Source organism: Haliotis rubra, unplaced genomic scaffold (genome assembly GCF_003918875.1).
Source record: "Haliotis rubra isolate DU_JTF1 unplaced genomic scaffold, ASM391887v1 Scf1498, whole genome shotgun sequence".
Taxonomy (NCBI): domain Eukaryota; kingdom Metazoa; phylum Mollusca; class Gastropoda; order Lepetellida; family Haliotidae; genus Haliotis; species Haliotis rubra.
In genome coordinates, this window is record NW_025765445.1 from 113,368 (window position 1) to 140,759 (window position 27,392).

Genomic DNA, 27,392 nt, shown 5'->3' on the forward strand with positions numbered 1-27,392 from the left:
AGGCGCTTTGTTATTACTGTTTACAAACTGAGGAGAAGTTGCTGAAATATTTTGGATGACAAATTGAATCCTTCCCTCATGATGTCCAAGTTCAAATATATCTAGACTTATTGGTGAGCAATTTTACACTGCTGTGTCTAAATAAGATTTATTCAAATATTCAAATACTCTGAATGACAAAACAGTTTCCAAGCAGATTACTTTTTGGAACACATAATAAATCTAACCTGCCTTCTTAGTTAAAAAGATATCAAGGTAAATTTATCCAGGAATATACATGTCAAAGTTACAAATATCTGAAGCTTGATGACCATACTTCAACTTTTACCATTAAGTACTACCATATACCTAGATTGGATATCATGAGGGAAAGATTATATTTACCATCTAAAAAATAAATAATTTATTACTCTAGGTGTAAGTGGTATGCAGGCCATTTTGCATCAACTCCTAAACTCCAATTTAATAACACTGTGAACTGAACGCATTGCAGACAGACTGAATGAAATCATAATGTCCAGTAGCCAGGGCTTGAAGAAGAAACCGGTAATTCAAGGAGTTCTGGTTATTTAGGGTGAAAAAAAAGCAGCACATTAGCCTTTCCTAAATATCTTCTGAAAAAAAAGAACAAAACAGATTCAAAATTTAAATCCCATCTCGTTGAACAAGTTATTATGAAATATCTGGTTTGTTCCAATTGGAGATGAAATGAAACATAAAAAACTTCCAAAGTGTCCCAAAACTTTCCTGTATACTAATCAATGTCATCGGTCTTGGTAAATGGTTAGATAACTAGAAAGGTAAAATATTTGTCAAGACAAATCATGAAAGTGATCATGCAACATACGGGTCATACATCTTCTAATTATCACTAAACTGGACTTGTTGGAGTATATTGTTCACAAAATAAAAAATAGGTTCATATCTGAACGCCTTTTCTAATAAATAACCTACAATGCCTATGTCTTGCTAAGAGGGTTCGATCGGAAGCTATTTTATAATTGAGTCATCTCGCACCTCAGAATTGGTAACAATCAAATAGATCTGATTCTGCAACAAGCATTGATATTATTTTCACATTCTTCAAATTTTAACAATATGACTGGAAAAAAGATAAACAATGTTCTTTTGGAGTTTCTTCAGATCAACCAACACTGAGAAAGTTCGGCTCTTCCACATGTGCAGTCAACATGATTCGTGTAAATAAATACTGACAACACTGAGAAAGTCTTCATCTTTCCACATATGCAGTCATTTTTCTCATCACATTGGTAACGCTTTCAAGCCTAGTAGGCCCAGGTCAGATGCATAATATCCTCTTCCTTGGCTCGACACTGAGAAAAGTCTGCTTTCTACAAATGGCAGCCATTTTGGACTTCTTTCACAGGGTTGAACTGGGCAAGTTCTTCTTACCACAATCACATACACCGCACTCACACAATTTATTCATCACTTCAGGAAATAGTTAGGAACATAGATCCAGCACAATCATCTCACTGGATTCTGCAATTAAAACACACCTGGCAATACATTGTAAAAGTTCTTCTTTCAGCAAAATGCCAACGGGACGATATGTCATTAAAATTACTCCATTATGTGAAAGTTCTTCTTCCAACAAAAGGGAAATACCAGATCTAGTTGAGGAATAAAGCACTAAAATATTATTGCACTGCTCGCAGTGTAAAAGTCTCTCTTCTGACACCCTGCAGCACCGATGTATAGTCAAATGACTTCAAGTTACCTTAGTAACAGGGTCACATGACATAAGTTTCTTGGCAACAGTCACATGACCTGTTGATTCCTTGGTTTTTACTCCTCCTGACAGTAACATTGTCAATGGTTGATGTTGAGTGGAATATAAACCTTTCAGTTGTATAAACTGTGGAATATTTTAGATAAATCTTCTACCGTGAATGGACAAGCACTCCTTGAGGAATTGTGGACCATAGGTTAGATGGACGACGAGGTTGACGATACTCAATCCATGGCTAGTATTGGCCAGATGCAGGTTACATGGTTTTAGAATCAGAGGCTATGATTGGACAATTGCTGGTCACATGGTGGCAAATTAAGGTGAAGCTGTGTGTATGGGATAGTCTCCATTACCAGTTGTTCAGCTCTGGAATGACTTTAAATACATCGTAATTAGACAAAATGATAGAGAGGCTATGCATCTATGACACAAAAAGCTTATGAACAGGGTTTGGAAAACATTACTATCTCGCACTAAAAGCAGTTGTTTTAGTGTTCTGCCAAGAATATGTCCTTAAAGAATTACCGAATTTACAAAAACATGTTCCCTCAAATGCTCAAACATAGTTCTAGATTATGTTGTGAAACCCCACATTCAGAAAATAATAATATTATCAAATGGATACTGACTGACTGAGTTTCGCTTTACGACGCTTTTAGCAATATTCCAGCAAATATCACGGGTGGGGACACCAGAAATGGGCTTCACACGTTGTAACCCATGGGGATTCAACCTCGGTCTTCAGCGTGACGAGCCAACGCTTTTAACCACTAGACTACCCACTCACTTCTCAAACGGATACAGTCTTTTGTTTGTAATAATGTGAGTCTTTGAACAGTAGATTCATTAAAAAAGGTATTCACAGACACAATATGGGTGACAGAGAACACTGCGCTCAAAACGAACACATTTCTTTGGCAAAACATTGTATTAGTAGGCAAATAGCCACTGGCCCGGCTTAGTCCGGGGGCTAGAAAAATCCAGTCAGGCTAGTACAGTATATCTTTAATTCACCTTCACCTAGATATCAAAATTGATAGAATTTCAGAACATGAATAAAAACAAAACTTCTTTAAAAGAGGGTATTTTTAGAAATATTTCTATTTTCAAGTTATCAATGCTTTCAACAAAACAGAAATGTTTTCCATCCCGCCAACCGCTATAATGAAAACAAAACTCAAACAATTCAAATCTCTTCTAAAGGAATGCATTAAAAGAAACAGGTAGCTAACTATTATGTCAGGTACCAAATGTCATTCACACCATATTAGTAAATTTGGCTTTTCACTTATAGACGCTTTATTTGATAACCCATAAGTTTGAATTACTAATTTCCTTTCAGTCATGAATCTAACTTACAAATTTCTAAAGGTAATATAAATAGATGGTACAAGGTCCCTTCTATCTATTTAACCAGCACTGGTGTCTGTAAATATGTAAAACTGGGCTTAGGACAAACTTAGTCTCAGCATATATAGTCGGCTTGCATATACTTTTTATTATTATTATTATAGGATATTTATATAAGCGACATATCCAGGCAACTAGTGCTTGCTCAAGGTGCTGGTATTTTTCCCTCGATCACTGGATGTCAATCTCAACAGCACATCATATTATCAATCTCAACTTCCTGGGCAGTATGCAACTCGTAAGCACGCCTCTTAATCCTGTTGTTTATTATCTACCTTGTTGTGACAATATGTATGCTGGATAACAGAAACCAATAGGGTTATACCTGTTAAAATTCAGTAAACAATTCCTAAAAGAGAAATAAATCACACTCTGTAAACACCCAATAAACCGGATATAAAACCATGAAAAATCTAGAAAATACAGACACACCTCAATCTCCATGGGTTTGACATGACCGGTAATGGGGCCATTGTTGTTTAGAAGTTGCTGAGGTTTGTCTGTATTGTCAGAAAAAGCCATACAAGTTGAGTGCAAGCCCACTTTCTAAAGAAACCAATCTTCACACGCGAGAACCAGGACAATATGAAGACCTGATGTGTGTTTTCTCACAGTAAGACTTGACCTTGGGACGACACTGCTTAACATTAACAGCAAAAATGGCTGCCAAAACCATTCATAGTGGAGGAGTGAGTTTGGTTTATGCACGCTTTTAGCAATATTCCAGTAATATCATGGCAGGGGGCACCAGAAATGGGCTTCACACATTGCACCCATGTGGGGAATCGAACCCGGGTCTTCGTCGTGACAAGCGAACGCCTTAACCATTAGGCTACCCCACCGCCCCCAAACCATTCATAGAAGTCTGGGTCAATGCAATATTTTGTGACACAATTTCAAATAACATGGACCGTTAAGAAGATAAAATGCGTAATTTTACTTTCTACTGAGGCGTCCATTCTTGTCTCTGGTGAGGTGAAATTGGGTTTAACGTTGTGCTTGAGAATATTTCGCTCATATGACGACGTGCATGCGTGTGTATATGTATGTGCGGCTGCTTGTACTAGCCCAGACTTAAGCTGGTTTTATAGTGCCACTTAGATACCATGCCGCAGTGAAGCATGAATACCCCACTCAGACACATTATACTGACTCTGTACCACCAGTCTTGTTGCACCTATTAATGCCGAGCGCCAGGCAGGGACCAACAAGTACCATATTTTCACGTCTTTTGGTATGACGCACACGGTTCGGGGACGCGAGAAATAGACATGAGTAGACTCAAATCCCTGTCTTCGGCATGATCAGCCAATGCCTTAACCATGAGGCTTCCTCTACATCCATGAAAAGATCACTTCAAAACATGAGTAAGAAAGGATGAACCTTCAGCAATGGCAGTGTTTACCCAAAAGTACAACAAAAATATTTGCTAGCCATGTTGCTGTCTGTGTACCCAAATAAGTTCAGGGGCTTGTGATTTATCCAAAAGATGCCTATCACTTGTGTCAAACATCCAGGAGAATAAAAAAATGTAACCCATGTTTATACCCTATTTTACAAATACTAAATACCACGCTCCTTGAGAAAGTTATTATTTGCCTGAAACATATTCCTTTGGTTGATAGCATAATGGATGCTGGATGACTGCTAGTGACAAAATAGATCTTGAATCATACTCATAGAAGCAGAGTATGAAGTGCTCTGTCCACAAGGATAAGCAATAATGTGAAATTCACACACCAGTATTATTACATATGATCAAAAGAGTGTAAAGGAAGGAAAGCACATTGATAAATAAGTCATGTGTCCAAAAGTACAAAAGCGAATTTTACAGTCTGTGTTTAACATGTTTGATGTAAAATCTCATTCAGCTCTACTAGGCGCTATGTACTACAAATACTCTTCAAACAATGATTAACCAGTTTCAAACAATGACAAGCATTAGCAAACAGTTTCCCTTGAGAGAAGAAACTTCAACAGCAAAAGACTACTTTCTTATCTATCTGTTAAATTCAGAACAATCTCCATCACTCTGTACTCTAGAAGAGCTGTATTAGTTAAGTAGGTATATTTACTGTTTCTTTTATAATAAAGATGATCTTTTTGTTGATAATTTTTAGTATTAAGTATTCTGACACATGACAAGTTTCTTGAGTATATTTGAGAAACCACCACCGTTGATGACTGAAGGGAGATAACTCATGTTATGCATAGATGGCAATACATTACATGGCCATGACTAAATGTGATGGTTATAAACTTAACCAATAAAACTAAGAGAGTGCTCATTAACATTGGGGCTTGGGACTGGTGGGAATCAAGGGTGAGATAACGTTGAATTAAAATTGTCCCCAAAATTTGTCCGACTCTTCATGATGCTCCCTTCAATGTTTTAAATACAACAAAGTTACACATAAACTTACATACATAACAATTTGTCATAACCCCATTAAAATATTAATTATATTTTTCATGCCCTCCCCTGTGACATGTTATGTGACAACCCTCCCTTGATTCCCTCTATTAAAGTGATAAATAGCAGGTCCATGAATAATGTTTAAACTGTTGATTATACCTTTATCACTTCAGAGAGTAACTAGCTTTGACCCTCTGTTGAATTATCTCCCTTGATTAAGACCTGTGAGGTGAAATCCATTTCATAACCTTATTGAAATGTGTTTCAAATGGAAGATAGTCTTCAAATTTAAATCAGCGATTGATTAAACAAATTTACGTACCAACTGGACTTCACTATTAACTGTACATAGTATTATTATATTAAAAGCAAAATATAATGGTCATATCCTGAGAGCTACAGATTGGCATGTACATTCAATATGTGGAATAGCTTCATGAAAGTCCCAGCCCACAGACCTGCAACAAAACACTAAGTACCGTGGTCGACAAACAATAGGCTGACTATAACTTATAAGTCAAACTATAGTCTGTTTTGCAGTGAAAACGCATACCAGTGAATTGCACTTTAAACAAAAATGTAAATCGAATTAAAGTGAAATTAAGATTACTTAATCCTCATAATTCTAATTTCTGCCAATTGAACATTTAAATCTTAGATTTTAAATCAACTTAAAAAAGTTGTTTAACAAACGATCAAAGTTTCAAATCGCTTATATTGGTTTTGTATTACAAGGGGGGTAAAGCGATAGATAGTTGGAACAGTGAAACAAATGCTGCGATGTGATGCGTGATGAGCCTTAACTTAGACCAACCCTACTTGATATCAGTGTTTCATTTTATGTGCATACCCCCTTGTAATACTAACCAATAGTACCGATTTGAAACTATGATCGTTTGTTAAACAACTTTCATCCCAAGTTGAATAAAATTCTGAGATAAAATTTTCAAATGGCAAAGTAACATTATGAGGATTCACAATCTTAATTTCAATTTATTTGATTTACTTTTTTGTTTAAAGTGAAATTCATCAGTACGTTTTCACCGCAAACAGACTATAACCCACATGAAGAAGCTGATATATTTCTAGAAACTTTGATTCACAAACCTTCAATAATCCAAAAATAAATCTGGCAACAAAATATAACCAGAAAATCACTCTCGCTTTCTCTACTTTCCTGAGTATGTAAAATGAAGAATTATCTCAAATATTATTTTGCTTTCCTTCTGCACAGCATCAATTCAAAAAGTATTATATGAATACAACTATTTATGAATAACTGCACTATTCACACAACAGTTGGTGCCCTTAGCAACATATCCAGATAAAACATTTGAGATATTTACCCCCTTTTTAAAACTTATAAGAAATAACAAAATTCTGGACCAAGTGTACTTAAATAAAAAAATACATCATGCACCCATAAACTGAAAAGTATTAAGAAACACATTTAATTACAATCACAGGAAGCCATTTCACAGACTGTACGTTCATGATTTGAATATAAAATATGTTTCAAATTACATATGTAGTGCTGTTACTTAATGAAAAGTGATTATTCAACAACAATTATTTCCCCTGACTCATTCATTTCATCATTTTCGCTAAACTTAACACAAGATACTCTACACTGGGTGTCAGATGTTCAAATATACTCAATAGTAATTTTTCCTCATATACTGAAACCTATCTGAAAGCAATCAGAACCTTCCTGACCATTGCCAATGCAAGATCCTGCTAGCAGCCAATGATCAGCATTAACTGACCAATGACAATACCTTTCGAAGGTCACATGTCATCTGGAGGAGGCGGCAGTAGCAGCATGCACAGGCATCGATTTGACAGGCGACGAGAGGTAGTGACTGTCATCTCTCTGCTTCTTCGAAATTGTGAACTTGAAGAACTCGTACACAGACCACGATATTGCTGTCGAGGGCATCTGGTAGATCACTCTCGGTTGAATGCCTCGAAAGTAACCGGTGATTCCTTGAAACTCGTAAACTGTCCTGAAGGCCGCTGCCATACCATTCACATATGAGATCTTAGTCCGAGAGCACTGCTCCTGCGTGTTGAGCAGGGTTTTGCAAACGTCTAACGGCATGGTTGCAGCAGCAGCAACAGCACCTGCTAAAGCACCTGATATCACATGACTCCGAGGGTCATACTGTCTCTGATGGTTCAGGCAGTCTTGCATAAATTAAGTAAGTCATAAAGTGCAAGCATTGGAAAGGAATATTCATAGTCAATTGTGTTGTGAAGCTTCGATAGAAGGCTCTCGAAAGCACCTTCCTCTTGAACTATAGTCTTTGCACATCAATCAATACATGTCTTGTACGGGCTTCCATACACTTGCATTCTCTGCTTGACCACTGCAACATTAACAGAGAAAACACAGTCAGACCTATTCTGGACAACAAGACACTTAATATTCATTTTAGTCTGTCAAGAGAACAATGCATGATCACATAAAATCAATCACCTTACCTGTAATATGAGTGGGTGAGTATATAGTTCTAGCAATATTCCTGCAACATCACAGCAAGAGACACAAAAAATCATACATTGTAGTGAGTGAGTTGGGTTTTAGTCCGCATTTAGCAATATTCCAGCAATACCATGTCTGAAGACACCGGAAATGGTCTTCGCGCATTGTACATGTGGGAATTGAACCCGGGACTTCGGTGTGACGAGTGAACGCTTTAACCACCAGACTCCCCCACCACCCTTGACTTAAAATAGTCAATGAGTTGAACTGTACGCCACCTTCAGCAATATGTTAGCAATGAGACATGAGACATGGACATGAGAAACCACCCCCATATATTTTACCGATATATGGAATTGAACCAGGTCTGCTGAAATACGAGTACCCATCACCTGGAAATACCACTGCCCCTTAATCACGACTACAGCCTACAATCTCTCATACACAAATAACAGTACCGGTACATTTGATAACAGTGTGGAAGATGTCATATGTGACATCAATATTAAATTTACTGTACCATCAAGATAAACAGCTGTTGAGTGAACACTGAACATCAGTGTGTAGCTTAGAGACAAATGACTGGTCGACAGCTTGAAGGCTGCAGTCATATATCATGATTGTGCTGGTGTTAAACAACAGGAAACAACAGCAATTGCAGTCCTGACTTAATTGGATTCTTAATCCAGGATTCATGACATAACAGTATATATAAAACATATAACTCCAGCAGGATTCATGGCAGCATCATGTATACAACACTAACCTTCAGCAGGATTCATGACAGCATCATGTATACAACACTAACCTTCAGCAGGATTCATGACAGCGTCATGTATTCAACACTAACCTTCAGCAGGATTCATGACAGCATCATGTATACAACACTAACCTTCAGCAGGATTCATGACAGCGTCATGTATTCAACACTAACCTTCAGCAGGATTCATGACAGCGTCATGTATACAACACTAACCATCAGCAGGATTCATGACAGCATCATATATACAACACTAACCATCAGCAGGATTCATGACAGCACCATGTATACAACACTAACCTTCAGCAGGATTCATGACAGCATCATGTATACAACACTAACCATCAGCAGGATTCATGACAGCATCATATATACAACACTAACCATCAGCAGGATTCATGACAGCATCATGTATACAACACTAACCTTCAGCAGGATTCATGACAGCATCATGTATACAACACTAACCTTCAGCAGGATTCATGACAGCTTCATATATACAACACTTACCTTCAGCAGGATTCATGACAGCTTCATATATACAACACTTACCTTCAGCAGGATTCATGACAGCTTCATATATACAACACTTACCTTCAGCAGGATTCATGACAGCATCATGTATACAACACTAACCATCAGCAGGATTCATGACAGAGTCATGTATACAACACTAACCATCAGCAGGATTCATGACAGCATCATATATACAACACTAACCTTCAGCAGGATTCATGACAGCATCATGCAACAACGTAGCAACACAGCCTGCAGCTCCTGCAACAAAACATTTAAAAAATCAAAATACAAGACATGTTTTTCTCTCGGGCTGAACGTGTTAGGTGGCTGACTTTGCGTGCTGGCAATTAGGTGCCTGACTCTGAGGGTGTGGGTTCGAATCCTGGATGGGACTCAACCCAACAAAAGTACAGTGAGTGAGTGAGTTTAGTTTTACGCCGCTTTTAGCAATATTCCAGCAATATCACGGCGGGGTCACCAGAAATGGGTTTCACACATTGTACCTATGTGGGGAATCAAACCCGGTCTTCGACATAACAAGCGAACGCTTTAACCACAAGGCTACCCCACCGCCCAACAAAAATGTAATTTTCTGAGTAAAATTGATATTTTATACTTATCCTGACTCATGCTTATTTGCTTGTCTTCTTCTTCATTGCGAACACAGTGGAACACTTGTATCTCCCAATTGAAGTTCCCTTCAATGTAAAATCACTAATTAGTACTCACCACGAGTTATCTTTCCCCTCGCAAGCGCGTGAACGAGAGCGCCACCTCCCACCATGTGCCTCACTCTCTCCTTTTATAGCGAGCCCAACACTTGAATTTACAGGGAAATCCAAAGTGTTATGTGGGGAGGATGGGAGGGCTTACCTCATGAGTCAGGATAAGTATAAAATATCAATTTTACTCAGAAAATTACATATTTTTCCTTATCCTGACTCATGCTTATTTTGCTTGTAGAATCCTGAACGGCTATGGAGGTGGGAATATATAATACTTTGGATTTTGATAATTAGTGATTTGAATTGTAATGACTGTAATAACCCTATGGGAACTTCATAAAGGCACTGAACTGATGAATTCCTGCTGCTAACTTATCAGCTGCCATATATGGGTTATTACAATATAACTATTACAATATACTTATTATGATAAAGTATGTACAACATTAATACAAAGCTTAAGACTAGTAGACTTAAGTTGTTAATGTGATAGCATAAACTCCTTGAGTTTATAGTTAATATACTTTTATGAAGTAACCAAAGTACTAAGCTTAAGATATGCATAAACTTAAGCTATATGAGTATAGTACTGTGCTTAAGATATAATTTAACTTAAGCTATATAATAGCAAAAACTCCGTAGAGTTTGTTAGCTAATATATATATAAATGTGACCATATTACTGAGCTTAAGATATGATGAAACTTAAGCTAAATATAATAGCAAAACTCCTTTGAGTTGTTAGCTAATATATTGTATGATATAATAACCATAGTACTGAGCTTAAGATAATAGATTGAACTTAAGCAAAATATATATATAGCATGTAGCTATTTAGTACTGATATCAGATAAGTATAAATCTGTAAGATTGACTTATCTTCTCCAAGGAACTGTCAACTGTTGAGCGAGGACCATGGGACCGAAATGGTGGATACCTGAGACGTCCTTGGTGGTGATATCTCTCAGATAGTGGTTGGCAAACACCATATCGGATCTCCAGAAACAACCCTCCATTATGGTATTCAAAGAGCAGTAGCCGTGTAGAGCAAGTGTTGATGCTAGCTCTAATTTCATGAGGATTAGATGGTCTTGGAGGGTCGAGTCCTGCAGCCTTGTAGGCACGTAGTATGACAGTTCTGATCCAAATTGAGATAGTAGTAACGTGAGACTTCCGTCCTCAGCGTAGCTGTAGATAGAGGGATAAATAATCTCTTGAAGTTTCCTCTCCTCTGTTTGGATCGGTGGAGATATATTTTCAGTGCTCTGACTGGGCATAGTGATAGATCCATCGTATCATGAGGTCCAAGTATGGATGAGAGAGCTGGGACATGGAATAATCTGTCTGGTTGACCTGGCAATTGGTTCTTAGCTATAAAATCCCAGCGTAGTCCCAGATGAACGATGTTATGAATATCATCAAAGCGTGTTCTCTCGTAATCCAAAGCGTGAATCTCTGACATCCTGGCAGCCGTAGCTAGCGCTAACAGGAACAAGTTTTCTGGGTCAGTGATTCAAACGATGTAGATTCTAACGGTTCATAAGCCTCACTTGTGAGGTGTTGGAGCACTATATTTAGATCCCAAGCTGGAGCGTGAAACTTCCGTTTGTGATCCTCCAATCGGAATGCTTGTAGCAAAGCGAGTAACTCTGGGGTCTTTGTTAACTTGACGCCTGTTCTCATAGTTATGACAGAGCTTAATGCTGCAAGATAAGTGGACAAAGTTGAGCCTTTTAGATTCTTAGTTTGTCGTAGATAACATAAGTAGTCCGCCACTTGAGGATGAGTAGCATATCTGGCTGTAAATCCTTTCTTTGCAGCATAATTGACAAAACTGTGCCATTTGTCATGCAGTATAAGGTTATGAGTTGAGTTACGCCCAGTGCAAAGCGTGACTGCTTTTGCCGCCTGGCTGAATAACCTCTTATTCAGACATGCCTTGATACAATCCATACGTGAAGTTGGAATACTTCTGGTTTTCCGTGCACTTGTTTGGTGTGCGGATGTATCAATAGATTCGAGCGCTCTGGAAGTTGTAGAATTGGTTGTCCGATTTCTTGAATAAGATTTGGAACCACGCGTTCGCTGGCCAGTAGGGTGACCAAAATCAGATGGAGGCTCTGGCGCTTGACTGATTTTCTGTAAGACTTGTGGGATTAACGCTGGTGGCGGAAAGCCGCGACGCGATTAGAGTCCCTCCCACGATATGCTTAGTGCGTCCGCTGCCCATGCTAGTGGGTCTGGAACTGGCAATAATAAAGTTGTCAGTTGTTTGTTGAATCGAAAGTGGCTTAATAGGTCTACTAGTGGAGATCCTATTTCCATGATTATTTGAGTGAATATCTCTGTGTGGAGCATCCATTCTGTCGCATGCACGGTAGGTGTGGCGAGAGCCGCCTGCTAATACATTCTTTGCTCCTGGAATGTGGCAAGCTCTGACATGTATGTTTAGATTGTTGATTAGATCGAATAATCGGAAACATAGAGACAGTAGGTTCGGTGACCTTGTTGAGCCTTGTTTGTTCACATAAAACGCCACTGTCGAATTGTCTGTGTGAATCATCAACTGAGCCGCTCTGTAGTAGGTTGCTCCAGTGACTTATGGCATTTATGACTGCTTGCATCTCTAGCAGATTTATGTGACATTTGCTCTCTTGATTGCTCCATAGGCCTGACGCTGTCTTGTAGGCGCAGGTGGGCTCCCCAACCTTGTAGTGACGCTGGTTCATCGTAGAGATGTGTTTCCGACCGCGCTCTATTAAGGAGACGCCACGCAAACATTCAATCTCTTGGTCCACCAGAGTAGATGAGGTTTGACGTAATCTGGTAGACTGAACGGTAGAGGGTCCTCGAGATGCGCATTGATGAGGACTTGTAACGACGAATTGAAGCCTGCCTCTGACTGTCAAGTCTTGGGCTGATGTGAGTAGTCCCAATAGGATCTGCCACCGTCAGAGTGGTAGCGGAGAGAGTAAGGCTTGTGGGATTAACTGTTGGATCTTGATCCATCTGTCCTCCGGGACTACTATACGATTCTGGGCTGTTAGAATTTGTGATACCTAGAAATTGCAGATCTTGCGCTGGTTCTAGGTCCGACTTGAGTAGATTTTACTAACCATCCTAGTTGTGTTAGTAACTTGATTATAAAGTTCAGCTGTAGTCTGAGACGCTGTGGATCTGGATCCACTTGTATCCCGGTCGTCTAGGTAAAATGCGCCATGTAAGACCTTGACGATGTAGGTATAAAGCGACAATAGGCTTCGGCCACTCTTGTGAATACCCAAGGGGCGATGAGATTCGAAGGAAATACTTTCCATTGGTAATGTTTCCCCGTCTAGGATAAATCTTAGATATTTCCTTGAATTGGGATGAATCGAATGTGTAGATATGCGTCTTGCAAATCTATGCTGGCCATGTAATCTTTGGGACGAATTAAGTGCGAGTTGCGGTAAGTGTATCATGCAAACGCGCTGGCGGTTTGCTTAGATAGTCTTTGTTGAAGATGCTCATGTTGTATATGAGATCTAAACTTTCCTTGGAATTTTTCTTGGGCACTAGGAAAACTGGGGAGTAGAAACCTGGTACGATGTTTCACTGATCCAGAACTTCTAAGGCCTGTTTGTTTAGCAGAGTAGCTACTGTTTCTCTTAACATAGGTAGTTGTGCCGGTTGAAAGTCGAACCTTGGAGGGATGACTGTTAACGGAGGTATGGCCTTGAGTTGTATTTGATATCCGTGCTGTAGGATGTTGGATACATAAGGATCTTGTAGTAATCCCCAGTTTTCCCAGTGCACCTGAAGGCGTCCACCCACTTGAGAAGGTTGTACTGGAACGGCTGGGGGTGGAAGACTCCAGTCGTTCCGAACCTGTATTTCATCGTCTAAATCCGCGGGAACCTCTGGATGATCTGCCTCTTGCTGATCCTCCTCTGAAATTGCTGTATAGGCGTGAAAAGATTCCTGGGACCTTTTGCTGTAGCCAATTTCTTTTGTCCCGTGCTTTCTGTAGTCCAGAGAATTTAGACTTGCCAGAGTATCTCAAGGATGATTGCTTAATGACGCTCTCGCTAACGTGATCCATGGACTTGATCATAAGCACCTCTCTAGAGTCCTTAGACACCTCTTTGGAGACCTTGTCTATGTTACCACCAAAGAGTAAGGGCTTATGACCATGGGGCAGCGTAGAGTGATTCCGTGAAATTGATTATCCCAATTGCAGGAGGCTAGTAGACCCTGACGACGAGCCATGGTAGTAGCTTCAGTAAGCGCTGACAAATGATCTGTAAGGAACTGATGGTCTCTTTTCTGCATGAGTAGAGCCGAGTAATATTCTATCTTCCTCCTCTGTAGAATCTTTGAACTTGGTGATGAGAGTTTCATAGACAGTTCTAGATCTATTCAATCCAAAAAAAACATTCTCCTAGAAATGGTATCCAACTGGGCTAGTTTGCGATCGTCTATTCTGTAATTTCTGGACTTGGCATCACTGATTAAATGAAAGTTGTCATCAATCTCTTGAGCCTTGGAAAAGGAGTCCATATTGTGACCTGCAAATTTCTTGGCGTTGAAAACCGGGAAATGTGTTGATTGGAATTTCGTAGATTTGGTAAAGGCTGTATCCAGATTAGCTGGAACCGCTGCTATCGGGTCAATAGGAGGTAAGGAGATAGTGTCCGCATCATCTTCCTTCATCAAATAAGTATGAGCTGAGTTCTCGTTCTTAGACGGGGAAGCAAGTTCCAATCCATTCACCATCCAGTATCTAATTTCTGCATCTGAGAATACGATACCTTCTTCCTCTTCTGACGTAAGATCACATATAATAGAGTGAGGTGGAGTCCCTAGATCTGTAAGAAGATCGATTTGCAGAAGATTGTGGTGAACGGACTGACGAAAGTGGCTAGTATAGGGAGACCTTGGAGGAGACTTCCTCGCTTAACGCTGGTGGCTTCAGATAAGCTCGATGAATCCCTTCTAGATATTCGGGGTGAAGATGACTTGGAGCCACTTAACCTTCGCGGATGGCCTTCGGGAAGGTATCGAGTCAGAGTCCCAATCATTATATGGGAGCCTGCTTCGCACAATCCACCTCTGTGTTCTACAGGGTCTGAGCTCGGGTGAAATACTCCTCCTCCGCAGCCCCCTTCGCAGAACTGGTGAAGATCTGATCCTTCGCGGAGGCTGACCTGGGACGCTCTTCGCGAAAGGCTTCGAGCATCGGCTGGGTTGCCCTTCGTGGAGGCACGCTTTGTGGGCTCTAGGGCCCTACACGAAGTCATAGAAGGGCTCTGGGGCCCTTCATGACTTATTACGGGTTGGGCTCTAGGGCCCTTGGCTGAGGCTCTGTAAACCGTGATCGGTCTTCCATCAACATCATGATTTAGTTAACCAGGTCGCCTGGGACGGTCTGCGCTGGCGCTGAGGGTGTCCTCTGTGACAGTGACGGGACCCTCAGTTATAATCTCAGGCATCAGCGTAGGCATCTCTGGTTGGCGCGTGTTGATCTGCGCTGAAGTGACGGTAGCCGATACTGGTCGCCTCTTATGCCGTATTACATCTGGAATGATAATCGGAATGTCATCATCATATAAACACAATTCTGAAACAGGTAGAATGTCAGAAGCAAAGTTTTTAGTAGCCTTCGTGGATTTCCCTTTGACGGTTGTAGACCTGGGGGTTCGAGCGACGCTTGAGACGCACATAGAAGCTCTTCTAGTCTTAGACTGTGATGATGGAATGTCCTGGGATGCAGGCGCTTCTTGATATAGCGATCTGCGCCCCACGCTCTCGAAGGTAACTCAGGCGGAACACCAGACGGTAGAGGTCTGCCAACAGTTGACAGGGTATATCTGACTCTGATCTATTAGCCATGACTGAAGATTGTTTCCAGATCTGGAGTGAGTGAGTGAGTGAGTTTAGTTTTACCGCGACTCAGCAATATTCCAGCTATATGGCGGCGGTCTGTAAATAATCGAAGTCTGACCAGACAATCCAGTGATCAACAGCATGAGCATCGATCTGCTTAATTGGGGAACCGATGACATTTGTCAACCAAGTCAGCTTAAACTGACCAACCCGATCCCGCTAGTCGCCTCTTCACGACAAGATAGTCGCCTTTGTTATGGCGCAAGCACATGGGTTGCTGAAGACCTATTCTACCCCGGATCGCTTCCGAGATCTATCTGCCGCCTGCCTCAAGACGGAATATAAATATTTATCAAAGGCAGAATTAGACAAATTAATACATAATTTGCAGCGTGAAACAATAGAGCATGGAGTTATGCAACTAGGGCATACTAAATGCGGATCGGTAGCAGAGTAACGTAATTTACAAACAGTGCAGATTTTCATTAACGCAAACTGCTGAGCAAACACGGCGAACCGTGAATAAAACAGCAGAAACACGAATAAATATCAATGCATGTTGAATAAGGATCCTAGTTACACCTCTATAGATGAATATAAGAGGTAACAAACTAAATATAAATAAAGGATATAGTGTGGGAGACACAGGCGCTCTCACGTCCAGCTCACTGGGCGAAGAAGGAGAGAGTGAGGCACATGGTGGGAGGTGGCGCCCTCGTTCCCGCGCCCTTGCCAGGGGAAAGATAACTCGTGGTGAGTACTAATTTGTGATTTTACATTGAAGGGAACTTCAATTGGGAGATACAAGTGTTCCACTGTGTTCGTAAAGAAGAAGAAGACAAGCAAATAAGCATGAGTCAGGATAAGGAAAAATATACAAGAATCTGTACTTTACTAAGAAAGTGTAACATATGTTACAAATGACCCATGGTATTGCCAAATGTCCCCAACCTTTTGGGCTGGGTGGGGTCATTTGGTCCCACTTTTCAAATTTCTAAAATGAACACTGCATGACAGACTGCAGTCACGAACATTCCTTCAGGTTAGCACAACTAAGCATAGAAAACATAATGAAATAGTTTTAAATTACTAGTAACCTTTCGTGCTTTCAAGTTTACACAGATTCTAACGCTGGTTGGTTGAGAGAGCGGTCATGTGATCTAAATTTCAAGGTTCATTACTCTTGAACCCCTCTAATCGCTCATACTTGTGTAAACACCGCTCATAATGCAGGTGAACGCTTTTTCGGGTTTCAAGGACCCCAATAATTGGTGATACCAATTTCGAACTTAATCTGTTTCAAGTCACCCCAAGTTTGGCAATGTCACTACCAAACGGATTGCCTCAACATTGTTCCTTTCACAGGAGTTTAATGTTTCGCGAAGTTTGCATGGGTTCATCTGGCGGTTTTCTGCCCGAGGTCTGAGTTTTACAACTGCTCAATAAATTTCACAATAAACAATCACAAATAAATAGAATACAACAAGATCAGCTTCCTATTCGCGCCACGCTAACAACTTCAAGTCGGTCAGTGTATTATTACGCAGTCAAACAAGGTATTTGCATATGAAAAGGTACAATGCCAGTTTGTTAAAATGGTATTGTTTATTTTCTGATATTTGTTTCTGTTTGATACTGTTATTGATTATACTTATTGAAGCAGTTTCAAAACCTCATAACTAATTTGTTGTTATATTTTAAAGATCGTAATACTTTGAGAACTATTTCTTCAAGGGTTGGGATACATGTGTAAAAAAGAAATCGCTGTGTATACAAACATCGCTGCAATACGACGCTCTTGAACCGAATGGCATTACAACATTTTACAGGTATTAAAACACACTAAACAATGATCATCTACAAGTGGGTGGAAAAACGTATGTGTAAACTTCAAAGTGCGAGAAATTATAAGATTGAATGTGTTTGTTGTTTGGGGAAAGAATCGAAGAACGATGTCAAAGCGCTGTTCAACTTCCGCGTGAACTCTGAAGCCAGAACTCCTCGCTCGCTCACACGCAGTTTGAACACCGCTTTGACATCGCTCTCATTTTTCAGTGCAAACACACAAACTGACATAGTTTTAAATTACTAGTAACCCTTTGTGAAGAATATTGTTTACATCTATCAGTTAAACGTAGCTGTCTGAGAGAACAGAAGAATTATTGATCCTTGTGTTGTTCAACCTGTCCACCACCTGCTGCCATGCCTCATGATAATACCAGCCAATACCACATGATAATTGCATGCCATCAATACTTATCCCCCGCAGGTGAGCTACAGTACACAACACTATCATACATTGTTGTACAGCACCATACAGCTATGAACGGTGATGTTATTACAGAGGCCCAGATAAGCTGCGTATCCGGGTAAAATACGCATAGAAAATTTCCACTTACGCATTGAAAAATAATTGTTGCGTACCAATTACGCATTTAAAATGTCAGGTACGCAAAAAGTTTAATACAAATGCGTGAGGAATATATCGATAAAAATCGCTTGCGTAATGGAAAAAAACATCGATTGCTATCAAGTTGAACTGGCAGTATAGGATGAGTGAATTTTTTTTGAAATCATTTCCATTATATTTAAGTTGGTTTTGCTTCGGTATGACATAAGGCAGAACATACCTGCTTAGTAAACTTACTCAATGACATAATACTTAGGTGAGTAAAATGACTGAAATACGCTAGAAATATGTGAAATACGCACATATATGAAAGCAGTGGGTAACGGAAAATGAAATACCCACTCAAAATTCATAATACCCACTCCAAAAAAATACAGTGGGTACAGTACCCACATGAGCTAAATCTTATCTGGAGCTCTGTTATTACTTTACCAAAAGCACCACAGCTGGCGATAAACTGTGTTATATATGTAATGGTTGTGCTATCTGATTCATACATTATTAAAGTCTATAATCCTGATAATATACTAGCATATGAATCCACTTTTGTTTTCCCCTTTAGAGGACATACCACCAGATAACAATGTAGTTGAATAGAGCCTAATATTGAAAACATGACTGCAGAAACTTTAAAGCAGGCAGAATTCTATTGTAAAATATATTAATATTTTTGCTTTCAGTGCATAAAAAGCTCCCTTACATACACAGAAAATAGAGGATGACAAACTGCTGTCACAGCATATTCACTCTCAGTCGTCAATCAGAGCACAATCAAATTAACCCTTCATGTGTCCATAGCCCCACCTTTCTTGCAGTTGAAGGTATATAGCCATCTATGTATATTATAGAAACCAATATTCTATGCTTTGTCGAAGCTAACACAATACGTGCCATTAGACTAACCCATGTCTTCCAAAAATGTTGAAGGTAATGAATCATGTTTCTTAAACCAACCACCATATTTGACGTGTTGAATTACCCCTTCATATGTCAACAGATCACCCCATCTATGATGGTTTGTCAAAGTTAACCCTTTATGTGTCAGAACTCTATCCCCCTCTTCCAACAATGTTATATTTCAGCCCAACCTCTAAGTTGTGTTTGAATTTAACCCTCCTGTGCTACTACACCACCCTGTTTTTCCAAACAGTGCTGAAGTTAACCCACCATTAGCCAAGTGGTTGCCCTGCTTCCCTTTACTGAGCGTTGACTTGATCTTCTCGTAGCTGGCGAAGTACATAGCATGTGCAGGTCCAGCCCCCACCACCATGGCGCTAATTCCACGCACAGTGTTCTTGATGCCTTCGTAACGCAGGATCTTCACGAAACCGTCGGCCAAGCTGCGATAGTTGGCATTGGGATCAGGCACAATACTCTGCATCCGAGTCTAAAACAAAATGAGTGAGTGAGTTTAGTCTTATGCAACTCTTAGCAATATTCAAACAAGAGAAATAAGAAGATGACATATCCCCCCGGCCCCAACATACTTGAAAGAACAAATCATCTGACAGTTACATAAAGTCCAGCTTGAATTTTTTATAGACTAAGTCTGAATCGTTTCCATGGAAACCGGTAAAATACAAATGCCAAAAAATCTGTAAATAGCAAAAGGCACTACTTCAAGATCTGCCTCATATATCTGCCCAGTACTGTTGAAATATATTAAACGGTTTTCGAGATGTGCTCTGGAAATGAAGCCCACCCTTCCTTTTTGAGACTAAGTCCTAATCGCTTCCATGAAAACAGAGAAAATAGAAATGCCAAAATCTGTAAATAGCAAAAGCACCTCTTCAAGGTCTTTCTCATATATCTGCCAAGTTCTGTTGAAAGATAATCAACGGTTTGTGAGTTGTGCTCCCCTCCCTTTTGAGACTAAGTCTGAATCGTTTCCATTGAAACCGGAGAAAAAAAATGCCAAAACTGCAAATAGCAAAAGGCACCACTTTTGGTTCTGCCTCTGCCAAATTTTGCTGAAAGATATTAAGAAGTTTTTGAGTTGGGCTCCGGAAACGAAACCTACACCTCCCTTTTGGGCCAAAGTCCAAAACATTTCCATGGAAACCGAGAAAAATAAAAATGCCCAAAGTCTGTAAATATATCTACCAAGTTTTGCAGAAAAATATTGAATGTTTTTTGAGTTATGCTCCGGAAACAAAATGATTACGGACAGACAGACAGACGGACAAGGTGTCGACTATATCCCCCCGCATTACATGCTGGGAGGATAACAATAACACGGCAGGGGACACCGGAAATGGGATTCACACATGCGGGGAATCAAACCCGGATCTTCGGTGTGAAGAGCTTTAACTACTTGTACTAGGCTACCCCACCGTCCCTAAAACAAATGAAACTGTGATCAGCAGTGTAGACACAGCCATTTGTCCAATAACTGTTTAAAATGATGCATCAAATTCCAGGGCTGCTTTTCAGAACCTAATGAAAAAAATCTAAATATAATGTAATAAAAAATAAGGGGTCCCCTGTATCTAAATACATTAAATAACATAAAAATATAACTAAATGATCAGGATGTTGTTTTTTTTCCATTATATCAAAACCTTATATTCTCAAGCCATAACATAAACTGCAACTGGATTCTTTCACTGAATCCTTATCATAATAATTGCAGAGTTTCCCCACAATCTATGATCCAAAACTGGCTTCAACAACAGATTACATTAAGACATCCCTTCAATAAGGGAATCCCAGTCATTTGGGAGGGCATTGTGATATCATCTGTTACCATGACATCACAATCGACATCATAATCCCTCTGCCTCTGAAGCTGGCTAGCTGGAGTCATTACACTCAAGATACTGGTTATATGAATGTTTACAAACTTTAAAAGTTGGACGATGATGCTGGCTGATACAACATTCTTCAGTGTCTTTTCATATTAAACTGATCAACACTTATGTATGAAAACTTAACATTCCTAAACAAACCTTGCAAAATTGTAACTTTATCATGTTGATCAACTAGTGTTGATATAGTTGATATCAAACTACACTGGGGGAGACTATGTATCATGTACATAAAGGTTTTAGTTGTACATGTCAGTACATATGGTACATATTTCACTTCTCAGGAAGGCTCTGTGCCACAACTGACTGTGGAACTACTACTATTTTCTGTTATGTTACAATGAGTATTGTGCTCATACAATCATTTCGCGGAACTGTGGGGTTACAAAGGTGTTTAGTCTATTTTGAAGTGTGGCTATTGTGCTCCTCTTAGAGCTACAATCATCTCGATGAAAAGTATTTCTCCATGAATAAACACAGATTAGGAGCCTATATTCATATGCAATCAAAATAAAGCATGCAGTTAGAACACACTGAAAGTTGCAGGGACATTGTGAAGTGAGGTAACATGAGCTTTAACGTCGTACTTAAGAATATGTGTATTGTATGTGTATGTGCAGCTGCTTGTACTAGCCCACACTTAAGCTGGTTTTATAGTGCTAGCCCACTGAGATACCATGTCACAGTTAAGTAGGAATACCCCACTCAGACACATTATACAGACTCTGAGCTGACAAGTCCTTGTTGTAGCCATTAATGCCGAGCGTAAGGCAGGGAACAACAAGTACCATATTTTAACGTCTTTTGGTATGACGCGGCCAGGGACTGAACTCGCGACCTTCCGCTCTCCGGGCGGTTGCTCTAACCACTACACCACAGAGGCAGCTTGCAGGGACATTGTAAACCATCTCATTTATGATTATACCCATAGGAACTGAACATGTGGAATGGTGTAAACCTATTTTATTTCAAATAAAATGTTTGAAATTGTTGCAAAATTCTAAAACTTATTTTTATTTCCACACCAAAACTGAAATATAAATCATGTGATATTCCATCCTTTAGCTAACAAATGAACATTTCACTTGCATTACATTTTGAACATGTATATTTGAGATCTTTACAGTGTAGGAATGTCACTTCTCCCATCAACATCAACAAATGACAAAGACACTTTACATAAAACAATTAATAACCCCTAATCCCGCAGAAATCAGATTCATTAAAGATATGACATGCTTCTTTTCAGAAGTGTTCAAAAACGAGGACTCACAACAGTTAAACGAAATAATGAAACTCAGACCGGGGGATCTAGTTTCTAACCCTACATTTTATATATGCTGCACAATTCCTGGCCTAGACACTGACTCAGTACAGCACTTCAACAGGAAGCATGTATGGTGAGTGGCATGTTTCCAGTAATATATTGTAGAGCCAGGTTGGCAAGGTCATGTGTAAAACTGTTTGAAACCAGTATTCCCGTGGTCATGGTGTAAAATAACAAGACAGGGAGGGGGGGATTTGGTGTCACTGTCAACATCCCCAGTCAACCATGGCAATAGAGGGACACGGATTGTACCAACATCAGAATTGTCCCAGAAAAACACTTAAAAAAAAAAAGCAAGCCCCCTTCATCCCAAGACTGTCAAATGGTTTTCCTTAATGGATGTGTGACTTGGATAAACCAGAGACAACTTTATATTACCCGCAGTAATTCATGCAGTAGTGGCATGAAGAAATGTAATGTACTTGGTTAACACATATCATCACATGCTAACTGCGTAGATCGATGTTCATACTGTCAATCACTGGATTGTCTAGACCAGATTTGATTATTTACAGACTGATGTCATATAGCTGGAATATTGCGGAGTGCGGCGTTAAACAACAAAAAAACTAAATGAAGAAATGTCATCAGCCAAGTCATACATATACATAGATTACCTCAGAGTTGAAATTTTAAACTTTTATGCATCAATATAAATGTACATGTTGTTGGTAGGTTCCTTGATATCACGTCAACAAAGAAACCACACTGTAACTTTGGGATATAGTCTCGGGTCAACAGAAAATCAACTAACTCAACAAAATAGCAATAGCACAACAATGTGACGCACTTACCTATCCTACTGATACTATGTATGTCACATTACGGAAATCACCAAATTCTCCAACTGAGCCAATGGATGCTCATGAACTTAATCACTGGATTGTCTTGTCTGGACTTGAATATTGAGAAACAGCTGTTACATAGACAGAACATTGCTACATAGACAGAACATTGCTGAATTCGATGTTAAACAACAACAAAAGGACATTCACTAGGTTTGCTATATTTATGTGTTTAACAAAGATTCAAGAAAATTAGAAGGGTAGTATCCAAATTGCTTCCAGAACACATGGAGGAAGGGTCTATACAAATTAGGATTACCTTGAAAAAGGGCAGTCCTAAACTACTTTAAACGAGTATAGTTTTATGTCAATTTTAGCAATATTCCAGAAGTTTCATGGCAAGGGACACCAGAACAAAATGGGCTTCATACATTGTACATATTGGGAGAATCAAACCTAGGTCTTCAGCATGACAGGCTGACGCCGTAACCATTAGGCTACTTCACCACCCCTCAAACTGTTTTATGATCATTACTCATAAGGATGTCATGCCAGTGCTTGTTTTCTGTCACTGAATTTGATTTCTTGTGCTTCAGACACACTCTACAAGTCATAAAGGAGCCCTCGAATTATTACACGTACAGTCATGACGGTACATTGACACGTTTTATTCCACAAGTTGACTGTAAGACCCCACATGACTACAGATAAGGCATGAACACATGATGAAGGTGCATTCACTTATTTTATTCAACTGGATGATTTCAAGACAACGGAATTGTAACAGATAAGTCATGAAACAACAACACATGATGTCATGAAATATAGTTTTTAATTAGACAATTGCTAAGCCTCTATTTGTTACAGTTAGCTCTTAAAGTCAACATTTTTTTTCTTACTCAATTATTTCCTGCTTTGTCTTAAAATTGAGCTTATTAGACTTGTAATATTTTTACTATTATATCGCAGGCAAGGAGTACATTCAGTTGATGTAAGGAATGCAACAATCAGTTGATTTACAGGTAGTTTAAACTTTAATTACAACCCTGGAACAGGTAGAACTGTATTACCTGGGAGCTCATCACACACTCATTACATTCATTACCATAATCATATATCACATTTAGATACATAGAAGAAATGTGGACTACAACTTGAAATGCAAATCGTTACTTACAAGTGGTCATGTGGACTTGTCAATGTTTGACCTTGACCTTGATACTATAGTTAGAAGCACAGGTAAATTTACTACAAGAGAGGTGAGGTGAAATTGGGTTTAACGTTGTGCTTGTGAATATTTCGCTCATATGACGACGTGCATGCGTGTGTAAATGTATGTGTGGCTGCTTGTACTAGCCCACACTTAAGCTGGTTTTATAGTGCTAGCCCACTAAGATACCATGCCGCAGTGAAACATGAATACCCCACTCAGACACATTATACTGACTCCTAGCCGACCAGTCCTTGATGTACCCATTAATGCAGAGCGCCAGGCAGGGACTAACAAATACCATGTTTTAACGTCTTTTGGTATGATGCGGTCGGGGATCGAACCCGCGACCTTCCGCTCTCCGGGCGGACGCTCTAACCACTACACCACGGAGGCGGTTACTACAAGAGATGGACTTAAATATACTCATTACTGACATTGCTAAAATGGGGAGAATGTGACTTCAGGTAGCACATGATGGTGCAGGGATGAATTTAACACAATCAATAGATCACCAAACATTATGTTACTACAGATGTGGCATAATGTGGACTCTGTTTCCAGAGTCCTATTATTTCAAATTTATTAATACTTGACCCCAAATCTGACATCTGGAAGTCAGTAAACCATCTTTAATGTTTATTTTGTCACAGGACCATATTTAAGCCGTTTGTGTAAATAATGAAGTCAGGGTAGGACAAACCAGTGATCAACCTGAGAATAACTTTCCCCCCAGTCAGGGTTTCCATGACAATCAACAAACCTAAAGACTTCTTTGGAGAAACACATAATAAGGTAACTGAGATCATTTTCTATACCAAAGTTCCAATGGGGTTAATTTGGGTCAGAGTGAGGTATTGACTAATTCTGCTACTGTTCATGCTCTTAACATGGGCGGTTCACGAGAAAACAGTATCTGTTGTCCAATGAATGATAGCCGTAACCAAGTCACCAAGTCACGATCATCCGACATTTTTTAACATGCTATTCTGACATATCATAATATCAAGTTTAAGAACAATTTAATTTCCATGCAAGTGTGTGTCAGTGTGTGGTCTGACAGTGTTTGGCACGATGCAGAAAACCTGCATATTTGACTCAAAGTCAAAAGCTATCTCAAATACACAATGAATTTAGAAGTTTGTGTCATTGTTGACACAATACTACTGGGCCCTTAGTTCAGATAATCTAAACTTAGTTTCTGTGCAATGACTGTTTTTTTGACTGCTCAGTGCTGATTAAATACCTGACCTGCCTTACCTTGTTTTTTGTCATTATTAAACAATCACAGTTGATGTCTTGAAGAAAGTTCCAAACTGAAGTCAACTCCGAAAACATGTCAATGACTCCCTCTCATGACACCAGGGGGTCATGATGACTCCTAAATTTTTATGCCGAGAGCAAACACTGTAGTCTGCTTGGACTATTAATTGCTGAATTTACGGTTCTGCATGGATACCCAATTCAGACCTGCGTATGCTGATTCCAAGCCGACAAGTCCTCCACAGTTACCCATATGGTGAGAGCCAGGCAGGACAAGAAGAAGTACCATCTCTTTACATCTTTTCGTATGAACCAACCTTCCATTGTCTGGGCAGAAACTCCATCCACTAACCCATGGAGGCGGTACAAACTACCGATATTCATAGAGTCTGGTTTTAACACTGCTCCAGCATTAATTCAATTACAAGATGAAATGTCAGTTTAGTCAGCCATGTCTCATCGAAAATAGTTGCTATCAATGCACAGGATCAAGCAGGGAAACATTGATCACTGGTTGATCAAATGACATTCCAAATGTTTTGGTTGAAGGTAAGTTAATAACGTTGACATGACACAGATGGGCCCAAATGATACCCAGTGTGTATCCAAGGGACCTGCATATGTTTTGAATGGATGCCTGCTTTTAAAGCATCATCAATGAGGATGATGTAGCTTGACAGCTGCGTTGTCACTACCGCCATTGAACACAATATCTGATAGAATATGAAAATGTGCTTATAATTTCCAGCGAGTCTGATGGCTCTACGTCACAACTCTGTACTATGACAATATTTACCTCACGTGCACCTTGCTAAGTTATATAACTCGTTGGTCACGAACTGGTATTACATCATCAACACTGATGTTGGGACCTGACATGCGAAAGTTGGCCCCTGCGATACCCGCCCCAGCCCCTCCCTGTGTCACCCCGGGTAGGCCCTCGTGTATTTACCTTCACGCAGTCAACGGGGTACATAACACAGTGTTCCATGACTCCGGCCGCCGCCCCTGCCACCATGTGGGTGACCATAGTTGATGATGCTGGCAAGCTTTCATATGGGTCGTCTTCTTCCATTGTAGATTATATAACGCTCAAGTCCGAGACTGTTTCACACGCCGATCTTTACACGCTGCCGCTTTTAACTGCAATACACACACGTACCCTTGCGGAGCTCGCTAACCGAACTCCGCCATGCTTGCGCTGTGGCAGAAATGTACTACTTTCTAACTGACTAGTTACATTTATGTAGAAAACTCGCATCAGTCACGGTCCGGTAGACACTATATTAGTTGACGTTTCAACACCTGTCAGGTCACTCGAGACGCAGAATAGTGGCTCAGTTGTTATAATCTATGTACAGAGATACACACGTCACATGACTCTCGGAAAGGATTGCGACTGTATGTCATGTATTGATTGGGCCGCCCAGTTTAACAGGATATATATTCAGTAGAGCGAACTTCTTTTTTGTCCCCTGTATTGTATTGTACAGTTTAGTATTGTAAATAATGTGTCAGCAGAAATTCGGAAAAGAAGGTCGATACTTTGGAATTAAAATATATAAGCATTTATTGTGTGTCGTGAAAAGGGTACTGCGACGTGTAAACACTAAAAATATCATTGGCCATTTTTGGTTATCTAATGATAACTATTATCC

At 39.7% G+C, this 27,392-nt stretch overlaps 1 protein-coding gene across 1 annotated transcript; it reads right to left on the reverse strand.

Moving 5' to 3' along the window:
• Positions 1 to 1,965: 1,965 nt before the first annotated feature.
• Positions 1,966 to 27,057, reverse strand: LOC124270079 (mitoferrin-2-like). The gene is given in 7 exon segments (XM_046705100.1): positions 1,966 to 2,128; positions 7,358 to 7,773; positions 7,775 to 7,852; positions 7,854 to 7,948; positions 9,545 to 9,601; positions 19,510 to 19,729; positions 26,687 to 27,057. Coding segments are annotated over 6 exon segments (972 nt in total). The 5' UTR covers positions 26,810 to 27,057; the 3' UTR covers positions 1,966 to 2,128; positions 7,358 to 7,374.
• Positions 27,058 to 27,392: the final 335 nt, after the last annotated feature.